This window comes from Glycine soja, chromosome 7 (assembly GCF_004193775.1).
Source record: "Glycine soja cultivar W05 chromosome 7, ASM419377v2, whole genome shotgun sequence".
NCBI classification, from domain to species: Eukaryota; Viridiplantae; Streptophyta; class Magnoliopsida; order Fabales; family Fabaceae; genus Glycine; species Glycine soja.
Genome location: NC_041008.1, coordinates 351,486 through 364,080, shown reverse-complemented (window position 1 = coordinate 364,080; position 12,595 = coordinate 351,486). Strand labels below are relative to the sequence as shown.

Below are 12,595 nucleotides of genomic sequence, written 5' to 3'. Positions count from 1 at the left end.
TAAGTTAATAAATATAATTCCTTGATTCTCTTTAAATAATGAAAAAATAAATCTCTTCATTGTCCAAGTGAGCACATTTTGCAATTATTTAAAAGGTGATTTTATCCTTGTAAAAATAAAGACCATGAAAACATAATAAAAGCAATATATATAGCTACAACCTAGTTTCATATAATAGTATTAACTAATTCAAGACTTGTTCAACAGAAGAAAAAAACTTTAAATTCTATCTAACTTTAAATATAACTATATATACTCTTTCCGATCTTATATACTCTTTCCGATCTCAAATATAAGAAGAAGAAAAACATATAACCCTAAATAAAAAAATTTAATTAATTATATTAATTTTAATTAAAAAGTATTTTTTTTATACTTTTCATTAGAACTTGATAACAAGAATAAGAATAAGTCATTATAACTAAAATATTAATTAAATGAAAGATATTTTAAAAATAATAACATAAAATAAAATTATTTAAAATATTTTTATATTTAAAATAAAAAAATGTGTTTTATTCTTATTATATTTAAAATCAGAGGAAATAAAAAACAAGACAAAAAAATTATAATCACATTTAATACCATCATAAATTTAAATTTTATTTTAAAAATATTTTTTAAATTTAAATATTATAAATTATGGTCTTATTTAATGTCAATATTCATAATCTAATAGAGTAATTAGTGAATGTGTAATAAATAGAGTTAATAATTAATTAAGATTATAAAAAAATAACCTTAAATAAATTTAAAAACTAATTTTTATTTGTTATAATTTAAAAAAAAAAAAGTTAATTTATTACTTGTATATTGGAACAGGTTAAAAAGTAACACTAGTGTTTTCTTTCTATTGGAGATATAATAGTTGTGTGTGAGAATGAAGTACCTGACAGACCCAAACTTCTATGGCAAAATTCCGGCAGCTGTCAGTCACCCTCCGAAATCAGTGTGCCATGCCATCCATTTCATTTGGTCATGGCTAGAGAAGCATCATATAGGCTCTACAATCATATGTTGAAATAATTAAGTTTATCATCATACTATGTGATAAGGATGCATCCACACAACTTGTTTCTTGAAGCATATAAAATTAGGATAAAAAAAACATTGTACTCATTGAAAATACTTTTATATATACTTTCAAATAGATTAACAATTATTTCTAGTTATAATCCGTGGAACCTGTGATGTGTCACTTCAGATTTAACCTATTCATTATTCAAAATGTACGGTAATTGTTGAAGTTTTGAACAAATTTTTTACGGCAACGTGCTATTATATATATTGTGCTTGTTGTTGACTTATTTCACCAAAAACTATGGTATAATAATGTTAGATATGCATATCAATATTAATATTGGGTTATATATATATATATATATATATATATATATATATATATAATCCTTATAAATATTTAAAATGTTTATATATAAAAACGCACGTAGTAATATTTAATTCACATTTTTTAATATTTTTTTATCATCAAAAGTTGAATCACCCATAATTTTAATTGACAGAGACATCACTAAGTTTATTTATGACACATTTTATAAAAAAAATGAAGGACTGCAAATATTAATGATTGAAAATGGAGATTAAAATTAAAATTTGTAATATTTATAGGGAATAAAAATATATTTAGAACATGTTAAAAAACTAAAAGAAATAAATTTTTTATTTAATAACCATACAAAAATGTAAAAAAAATCATAAACATCATAATTTCATACATTTCACTTAAATTTTTCTGTTTTTTAATTTTTTAAGTAATATCTAAACACACTAATTAACGTTTGTAGTAAAGAAATCAAAGTTTTCTTCATTGCCAGTAGTACTAAAAACACTATTAATTCACATCGTCCAAGTCCAAGAAGAGAAATAGGAATAAACTACGTGGTCATATTTCGTTGGTGAGTGATGATATGAACACATGACCGTTGCCCGTTGGCTCGTGGGGTACCCCGTTGGTCAATTATATGCACTGCCAAGCAATTATGCGTGTCTTAAATCTTAACCAAAGAAAAAAAAATCAAATTATCAACCTACCTTAAAAGAAGTGTTGTTTTTAGTACCTTTTTAAGAAATACGAACTGTAAAAAAAATTTAAAAGAATTTAGTATTATACGTAGTAGTATTTTTTAATACTGTAATAAATGCAACTCAATAGTACTTTAACTACTTTTTTATTCCTCTAATTTATAAGTAGTTATCAAATCATTCCTATTTTAAGGGGGGAAATTCATACCAGCATACATTACTTAATTATTACTTTTATGTATATAATAAAGACACTATATTAATCTCAAAAAATATATACACACTATATTAAAAGGGTAATGGACAATAATTTTATATTTATATTTGTTGGTATGATTAAATTATCGTATACATAAGGTTAAATTATTTTATAAGTTGCTATATTATTATCAAATTTTTAATTAAGTCTCTAAAATTACAAATATTTTTCAGAAAAAGTACGTCCTCATAATTGTAAATATTTTAAAGATAATTTTTAGTTTTTGCAAATTAATATTTTTTATTTTTAGTTTTTATAAATTATATTTGTTTTTTTTATAGCACTTAGATAGTAACTTTTTTTCATTATTTAAAACTTTATCTAATGTGATATAAGGATAAAAACAAAACAAATAAAATTTATAAAGATTAAAAAGTAATAATTTTACAAAACCAAAAGTATAAAAAATACTAAATTATAAAGACTAAAATGTATTTAAAGTTTTTTTAAATTACATTCTTGTAGACTAATGCTCCTTATTTATTATATATGTTAACCTAGTAATGAATGTTTTGACTTTTTATTTTTTTGAAACCATGTTTTGAAAGTTTTGTTGTCATATCTTTTATTTTTACAGCTTTAATTATCCCTATATATATATATATATATATATATATATATCACGTTAAATAGAAGAATATTTCATTTTTCAGTTGTTATAGTAAGAAGGCACACAAATAACTTCTCAAACAAATAGCTGCAGTTGGCCTTCAGATTCTAACATGTGTGTGTTTTGCTGAGAGATCTCATCTCATTGTAGTGTCAATGTTCGCACCTGAAATATATATAATTAATATGTATGCATACGAAAAACAAATTTTATTCATTTGTGATGGTTGTAACAAAAAAAAAAAGTTTTTGTGATGGCACTTATACTTTTAATTTCCTTTTATGGGGTATGTAATTATACTTTTAATTTCCTTTTATGGGGTATGTAATTGAGTGGACAAAAACCAATGTTTTTTCTTTAATACTGTATATAGTAATTCAAAAGTAAACTCAGTGGAGAGCATTGATAGTATAAAAATTCAATAGTATATGAAAAAAATAATTGTTAATTTTCCAACATTTGCTTTGGCAAGTGTTACAGTGTAATTCTTTTGAGGATGTACTTTTTTTAATAAATTAAATTTTAATAATTAATTTGAAATTATAATATATGGAGAAAACAGTATTTGTCTTTTAATTCCAGTGAAACTTTCTGAAAGTAAAACAGTTAATACATGAAAAATTCATGCTAATTAAGTATATTTGTCTGGTTTGGGTAGTGGTTGTAGCAATACGTACGCAATATGAAGCAACTTCAACCACAACGGAATCTCCATATATATATACGCAGTTCCTTTTTCCGCGTTCACAATATCCACTCTTCTTACTGCTTAACGCGGTAGAATCCAGTGTGCAATCTTGCTTTGGCCACCCTAGCTCTCTTACATATATTAAAAAAGAAAAAGAAAAGCAGCAAAACAATGAGCAAGTTAAGATAAAGATAGAATTGAACAAGTTGGTATCTCACTAGCTCCTGTGCTGTAGGCCAACACACCACAGGACACTGCACTCTTTTCAAAACCCTAACCATGGCTTCAGCTCCATCATCGCCAGAAACTCCTCCCAACACAAACTTCACTGCCACCTCTACTCCTCCACTCAAGACTTCTCCCGCAACTCTTCCCAATCCCAATAACAAACGCTTGCTGATCGGATTATCTATAGGGTTTGCCCTTTTATCTTTTGTTTTGATCCTTGTGATTGCCTTTCTCGTCTACTTCCTTCATCGGGTAAGGAAAAATAAACGACATAAGAGCTTCGGGAGAATACCACTTCAAGGTTCGTCTCTCTCGCCCTACCCTATCTAATCTTTTTCTGTTTTTGAAAAACTACTTTACATGTTTTCAGTTTTTAAAACTAAAAACTAAAAACCGCTTTTCCATATTTTGCTTTTCTGATTTCTCTTATCAGACTGAGAATTGTCCCTTTCCAAATCCTAATAATAACTTTTCGACAAGTGTTGGGCTGCGGAAAGGTCGCGTGCGGTCTCAGATCTGAAGGTGGAAGCGCGACCGCCGGCGGTGAGAGAGAGAAGGACACGCAATGGTGATGTCCCTTGCTAATAAGAGAGAGCACGCAACAATTGGTTGGCGAGTTGTTAACAAGCCGTTGTTTTATTTTTTAAAAACTATTATGAAAACTTATTTTGAAAAATAGTGTTTTAAAACAAAAACTGTAAAGCAAATCATCCAGGCACTGTGTGTTTATGTTTTAGTACATAATGATTTCATTCAAAATTAATTGTAGTTATACACGAGATATACATAGAAATTTTAAGATAACTGAATTAGAATTAGGTTAATAAGATGAATGTTTCCATAATTGATATAGAATTAAAATAATTTTGTAAAATTGTTATAGGTATGAATTGATTTTGAAATAATGATTTATGTTCCGGTATTTTTACTCTTAAAAACAAATAATTAACAAAATTTTGTATAATTTTTTTCTTGGTAATGTTCTTTCAGCTTGTAATCAATTTTTTAATTAATGCGAATCCAAACATAGAATGTTTACTTAAAGTTACTTATACTTCAAGAGTAATGTTATGCAAATTACAAATGTTACGCACGGTGTATAATGGTTCTGCTTCTTTTGTCGTTATTATTTCCAATTGGGAGATTAACCTTTGAGAATCCTAGTAAATTTGCTGGTACTCAGTGCATTCTGTAATGTCATGATTTCATTTTAAAAATAAACTAGGTGTTGAGGTATATAATTTTTGGATGTTTATTTTAAATTCTGTTGGATGGTTTGTGCTGCACACTTATTACTTATAATGTCGCCCAAATTGTATTTCAGATGATCCAAAATTTCACAAAATGTTGTTTTGAGTTTTATTCTAATTTATCTGTAAAAACTGGTAATAACCCTGGAACTGATTATTGGAGTCAATTAATTATGTCACCAGATGACATGCCTGGTGGCACACTTCAGCTTCAGCCACAGCAACAATCACCCGCTGTTCTCACCAGAATCGTTATTAGTTGCAGAGAATTTTCACGTGAGGAATTACATGTGGCAACAGATGGATTCTCCAACATTCTTGGTGAAGGTGGTTTTGGCCGTGTCTACAAAGGACGTCTCCCAAATGGGAAATTTGTTGCAGTTAAGAAATTGGAGTCTGGGAGTCAACAGGGTGATCGTGAGTTCCAGGCAGAAGTCGAGGCCATCAGCCGTGTGAATCACAGATATCTCGTAACCCTAGTTGGGTACTGCACCTCAGACGATGAGAGGATGCTTGTCTACGAGTTTGTGCCAAATAATACACTAAAATTTCATTTGCATGGTAAGATTTCTTAACTCATTTGGGATACAAATGCAATTTCCATCACTATTGTTTTCTAAGGTAGGATGTCTGAAATGTCACAAACAAGTGCATGTGCTCATTCTTTGCTGTAAAGTTGTGTAGAGCATAATAATATTTGCATGCAATAAAACAAAATGTGTGTTGTTTCACATGTAAAAGTGTACTTTTTAATTTGTATGTTGGCCTAATACGTAAAGCATTAATTATAACGTGGGTCACTTTTAAACAAGAATGAAAAAATCTTACCTGATCTGGATAGTGATTGAGTGATGATCGAGGACTCCACTGTCTATGTGGAAGTTTGATAATTTTACTCATATCTCACATGATACTGTAGTTCTAAATGAATCATGAATATCATACCAGAAAAGGACAAACCATCGATGGACTGGTCAACAAGGATGAAGATTGCTCTAGGATCTGCAAAAGGATTTGAATATCTGCATGTGTACTGTGAGTTTACTGTAAATAAATAATGTATTCTGAAGATCTGTCAGTGTTTTTAGTTCTTGATGTAGTTTTGACATTTACATTTTCCAGTCTAATATATAATATCTTTTTAGGTGATCCCATAATCATACACCGTGACATCAAGGCATCCAACATCCTTCTTGATAAAGATTTTGAGCCCAAGGTAAATTTTATAACTTTTTTCCTGCAATCCTGAATATATAGTTTTAGAAATGGAAGCTCATGCTCTTAATTATTTTTTATTTTTTTTAAATCCAAAGAAATCTCTTTTTGCCCGTTCAAGTATGCTTCTGGTCCACAAAGCATATTATGCCTGTGCTCTGTTAAGAAATGTTATAAAGCTACCCATGATATAGATCATACAAACAAAATCAAACTGAAAGTGAAGTATATTCGGAATCTACTTCACCTTCTATGCTGCACTAGGCAGTCCTATAAAAAAATAAGGGGATTAAATGAAGTACAGTGAATGGTTAAATAAACTAAAAAACTATTTGAATTAGGTTCACCTTTACATTTAGCAATTCAATATCTATTTACATCATCTATAATAATATAATAACGTTTTCAGTATCTTTTGTTCAGGTTGCAGACTTTGGACTTGCAAAATTTTTATCAGACACAGAAAGCCATGTTTCTACTCGAGTGATGGGAACTGATGGGTTAGATTCATCATTAATGTGTATTCTATTCTCTAAATTCAATTATGAAATACTTTCACTTGGAATCTTAGTGAAACTCTAAATTCATTTCATGCAGATACGTGGATCCAGAATATCGTGATAGTGGGAGACTCACTGCAAAATCAGATGTTTACTCCTTTGGTGTTGTGCTTTTGGAGTTGATTACTGGACGAAAACCTATTGATGAAAAGAAACCCTTCAAAGAGCGCGACTTGGTTAAATGGGTGTGTAGTATACAGTACTGTATTGATGTTTAAGTTTCTGTCTTAATAGTTATGCATAACTTTTTTGACAACCTAAATATGTGTAGAAAATAGTTATGCATAACTAAGGTATGAAACATATGGTATTTATGGTATCACAGAATGTACTCCTTAGGCATCTTTTCATATTTTTGGATCAGTTAATGAATTTTTGAGGGATTGAGAACTTTTAGAGAGGCATGCATGTGATCAGTATTTTACATGTGAGTATTTGCCTTTATACTCATTTTTCTTCAATTTGCAATCTTGAATTCTTTTAACCTCTTTTTAAAAGTTAGATCATAGATGGGTGTTTAAAATTTTTGGAAATTAAGCTATATAACTTAGTAGAGTAGAGATCAGTTTTAAAGCTGAAATTATTTGGTACACTTTGAATGATTGAATCTTATCATAGTTTGAATTTTGTACCTTAAAGCTATGTAACTTGGTACGGTAGAGATTAGTTTGAATTTGTCTTAAATAACTCGTTTTAGATGCCAATTAACCGTGTATTAATCTTGGATGGAGCTGATTATTGTTTGCAACCATGTCGAATTGTTTGCAAGAAATTCTGATATTGATATTGAAATAATATCTGGGAAATTCTGAAAGAAATAGTTGAGATGATAGTCTTGTGCCGACAATTATCGCCCTAAAAAATTTTTGTACTGAAACATTGTGTATAAATTACAGGCAAGTCCCTTCCTGCTCCAAGCTTTGAGAAATATCACCGTTGTACCTCTTGATTCAAGGTTGCAGGAAACTTACAATCCTGAGGAGTTCCTCTGCCAAGCTTTGAAAAATGGCAGGTTTGATGGACTTATTGATTCAAGGTTGCAGGAAACTAATTACAATCCTGAGGAGATGATCCGAATGATCACTTGTGCTGCAGCTTGTGTGCTTAACTCAGCCGAGCTCCGGCCTCAAATGAGCCTGGTGAGTTTACTGAATTCAGGATATATGGTGTTTTGGTTTCATGAAAAATGTCAAAAACACTCTTATTAACTTAAATTTATTGGTAATTATTAATTTTGATGGATCGTACGTTTAAATCAGAAGAGTGAAATTCAGTCAATCACAAAGAATGTTGAGAAGATGATATTGCTAGTAATTTCTCAATTTATATTTTGAATTTTGGCTATTTAATTTGTCTACAAGGTTATGTAGTAAAATGCCTCGCTCCCTCAAAGACATCCAGCTCCCAGTGTTGTGTTATAACATATATATTTCAAACTATAAATTAAAGTATTATCTGGATATGTGAATTAGTAGTGGCTGATGAATTTTTTTGAAATTTAGAAATTCATGTGACCTAGCTAGTCTGACCATTGACAAACTGAGATCTGGCAAGCAGGTTGTTCTAGCTCTGGGAGGATTTATTCCTCTAAAATTTCTAAAGCCGGAGATCACACCTGGAACCAGCAATGTTTCTGAATACTTAAGTGATAGTATCCAATCCTATGAAGACCTAAAGAAGATATTCATGAATATGGCACAGAAAGGCAGAGAGAATGTCATTGATGAGAATGAGTACAGTGATCCCAGAAGCAAGTACGGTCAAGATCAATGTGCGTCGTCTATGGCTGGACCCAGCAATGTTTCTGATTCCTTTAATAATGGTGTCCAATCCATGAATATGGAACAGAAAGACAAAGAGAAGGTTATTAATGAGAACATTGATCCCAGCAGCAAGTATGATTCTGTGTCTACTCACGGCCAGCAAAATACAAAAGAAATGGGGAAGGTGAACGGTTCGTAGATACCATGTGTCGCTCCAGACACCAGCAGATAGATTCCAAGTGCACACACACATATATACACATATAGTAGTTAAGAGTAGTCTTTTTTTTCCAGTGATTTTCACGATCGAATTTGTTTCAGAAAAAAAAAAGAAAATCTGAGCCGGTGACACCAAATCAATTGGGAGTCAAATATGTTTTTAGACCCAAATCCTTTTGAGGGTCGCTAGCTAGCACATTCTCTCTCCGACGTTTTTTTAATAACAATTTCTATGATAGACTTTTGGTGGGTTCCATATTTAAAATAGGAGAGAGAATCATTAAATCAGAAGTGAAGTGGAACTACCAACTTGTAATCTTGATTCACAGTGAAGTTGTTTTTCTCGTGGATGTAGGTTAGATAGACCGAACCACGTAAATTTTGTGCACTGTTTTCTTTCCTTTTCTTGTTAATTTGTATCATTTCCTCATTTTTTTTCTTTTTCTAGAAATACTTTTAGATAAGTTTACCAATACATACCCTTAGTTTTTCTCTTCCAAAGAGTTCATGTTTTCATCCGTGTATGCCTCTGAAAACAAAACCCTCTTGTTTGCATAAGAGGCTAAAGTAATGCACTAAAATATTTAGGCAGAAATTCACGGTTTCAAAAATTAAAATTGATCTGCTTGAATGCTAGAAAGATCGTCCTTCCGCATAACTTATTTCTTTTTTTGAGTGCCTCTAATGTCATCGGCCTTTTTGTAAGGTGAAATGTAAATGCAAATTGAGATAAGTATGGCGAAGAGCAGTGTAATTGTCGTTTATTAGATGAGTTAACATTAGTATCTTTTTGTTCTTTAACTTTTTTATTTTGCAGTAAAAATAAATAAATAGCGAAGACCATTGAAAGTGATAATTTGTAAAAAAAAAAAAATCTATGTTCGAGATGTGTATAATTGTCTTAGCCTCTTGGTTATTGGGTAAAAAAACTGTAAACTATTCCAACAAACTATTTTTTGATATACATTTTAAGAAAATAAAAATAAATAATGAATTTGATTTTAAGAAAAATCATAACTAAACTACTTTTTTTTGTTATAAGATACTTTTTTCGTAGAGATGGAAATAATTCAGACGTGTTTAAAGTTTGACTATTTAATATAAAATCTATTTAGTTAAAAAATTAGGTTTAGACTTATAAAGAAAATCTATTTAACCCGATAGATCAATCTGTTTATTCATTTAAATATATATAATAAAAATTAATATATATATATATATATATATATTATATTTTTATATTTAATATCTCTTATATTATAAATAAAATAAATATTTAAAAAAATTAAGTAAATTAATTGATCATGTCAAATCAAATAAATAAACTAATAGGACAGGTGAAGCCTTAATTCTTGGTTTAGAGCGGATCTAGGCTCTTGCTCTTTGCATCCCTTATTGTTTTTATGTACACCATCATACTTCTTTATACCTTTCAATTATCTATGATACTTTTTTTCTTAAAGAAGTATCTATTTTGCTTTCTAGAAATATCTTTATGCAATTACATATACATATTTTAAAAATATATCTTTAGAACTATAATTCATACTTCCGGAAATATACTTCTGGAATATGTATATATTTTACATTAAAATATCACTAAAGAATTAAGATGTTTACGAGAAATAAAAAAAATGATGAACTTTTATTCTATACTCATGTTTGTTATTATTTGCATCCTATCATAGTGTTATTTAAATCATATCTAAAATCTTATTTTCATCTTATCTTTATTATTCTTTAAATTCTAATTTTAGGCTAACTTCAACATATATTCATTATATAATACTATGTTTTTACCATTATATAATATTTTATGTTTTTCTTCATGTGACACTGCATTTCAAAGTACGTTCATCACCAACTTCATATTTTATATGATAATTGTTTTGCATAAGTAAATTTTGTAATTAAGTCATAGAAATTATCTGATTTTTCCCTCTTTTATTATTTCTTTTTGGGTTAAACATTAGGATTTTGGCATTTTTTTTAAGTTTTTATCTAGTGGTGCTCAAATTAGTAAATTTATAATGTTTTGATGGTTTATTTTATGTAGAAACTCAGGAGAAAGCATAAAAGAGAGTTGAAGGTCTAGAAAGTCTCACTCAAGGCGCCACACTCGCTCAGTGCGACACGGCCGTTTAGTGTGCAACCCTCGCTCAACGCGAAGAAACCATGGGGAAGCCAGACATCACGTGAAGGCGCACTTAGCATGTGACCAGTTACTCCTTACTTAGCGTGCAACATCGCTTAGAGCCCAGACTCGCAAAAAACAAGACTATGTTGTGTTTTAAGTGAGGAAAAAAAGACAGGGAAGATTCGTTCAGTCTTTCCCACAAAAAAAAGAGTTAGGGCACGTCTAAGAGAAGGGAGAATCACTCATTGGAAGCTATCCTTTCACTTCCTCTCCATTCTTTTCCACCATCTTCATTCCATTTTGTAATTGTAAGTCTCTCATGACAATGAGAGGCTAAACTACCCATTGTTGAGAGCTTGACAATCAAACAATCTTGATGTAATGATTCTTACTATCTATTTAATGTTATTTCAGTTTCATTATTTCCTTTTTGTGCTTATTTTCATGTTTGTGGCTTGATCATCCATGTTTATCTCTTAAGAACTGGAAAAGAACATATAAATAATTCATCTCTAGGGATATAATGGTATTATTTAGTGTGTGTTTACGCAATTTTGTCTATAATGCAATTTATTTAGTTTATCTCTTAAGAGATAAGGGGAGAAATTAGGTAGATTTGGTTCTTTCGTGTGAAAAACCATAACTAGCTTATACTACTAGATGTAAGTCATAATTGAAATGAAATTAATTAGAGAAAAATCATTAACGCTACATCAATAGTAGTTTTGGTAGGCTAAGCCTTAATATGTTTGTAATTTTGCATCAACCGTCACTTCACGGCTCCGAGTGTTTGTTTTTCTCACCTTTGCACATGCTAGCTTGTTAGTTTAATTTATATCAATTTACTTTTAATGTCACATGTTACAAATATTTGAATCAATTCATTAATTGCTTGAAAATTGAATATACACAAACTTTGAGTATAGTCAAAGTCCTTGTAAACTCGACACTATGATTCTTGTATTAAAATACTATTTGAATGAATTAGTACACTTACCAATGAGTTAACATTATAAACCTTAATTACAAAGCAAATTGTTTAGGAATGGTTTCTTTCCTTTAAGTGTGTTCATTCATTTTTTAATCCAAGTCTACATCAACGATTCAGTGTCATATGAAGTTAGCGATAAACATATCTTGAAAAGCATTGTCACGTGAAAAAAAAAATGTAAAATATTATATAATAATGATAAAAAATAAGATGAAAATAAGATTTTAGATATAGAAGTTAAATAACACTAATGATATGATAAAAATAAGATTAACATGGGTATAAAATAAGTGATTATAATATTTTTTTTAAAATTTTTTATCAACCATTTTAATTCTTAATTGATATTTTATTAAAAATATATATTTATTTGAGAAGTATATTTTCAGAATTATGAATCATTATTATAAAGATATATTTCTGAAATAATATGTAATTTTGGAAATATGTTTCTTGAAAGCAAAAAGAGCATACTTCTTTAAGAAAAAGACTATAATAGATAATTGAGAGGTAAAAAGAAATAGGGGTTATAACAAAAAAAATGAGAATGTAAATAACAAGAGCCCAGATCTATTTATTTAAAGTTTGACTTATTCCGATCTCTACATTTACGTATGTGCGCATTTTGCCCC

General features: G+C 29.3%; 1 protein-coding gene across 2 annotated transcripts; it reads left to right on the top strand.

The window, feature by feature from the left end:
- The first annotated feature begins 3,680 nt into the window (after positions 1-3,680).
- Positions 3,681-9,265, top strand: LOC114418182 (proline-rich receptor-like protein kinase PERK1). 2 transcript variants are annotated; one of them, XM_028383404.1, is made up of 9 exons: positions 3,991-4,129; positions 4,262-4,396; positions 5,262-5,639; positions 6,027-6,113; positions 6,224-6,294; positions 6,717-6,793; positions 6,891-7,038; positions 7,750-7,992; positions 8,411-9,265. In XM_028383404.1, the coding sequence occupies exons 3-9, from the start codon at positions 5,267-5,269 to the stop codon at positions 8,813-8,815; spliced, it is 1,404 nt and encodes a 467-aa protein (XP_028239205.1). In that variant the 5' UTR covers positions 3,991-4,129; positions 4,262-4,396; positions 5,262-5,266; the 3' UTR covers positions 8,816-9,265. The 2 variants fall into 2 exon arrangements, with proteins under 2 accessions (XP_028239204.1, XP_028239205.1); XM_028383403.1 differs by lacking the exon at positions 4,262-4,396 and having other exon boundaries at positions 3,681-4,129.
- The last annotated feature ends 3,330 nt before the right edge of the window (positions 9,266-12,595 follow it).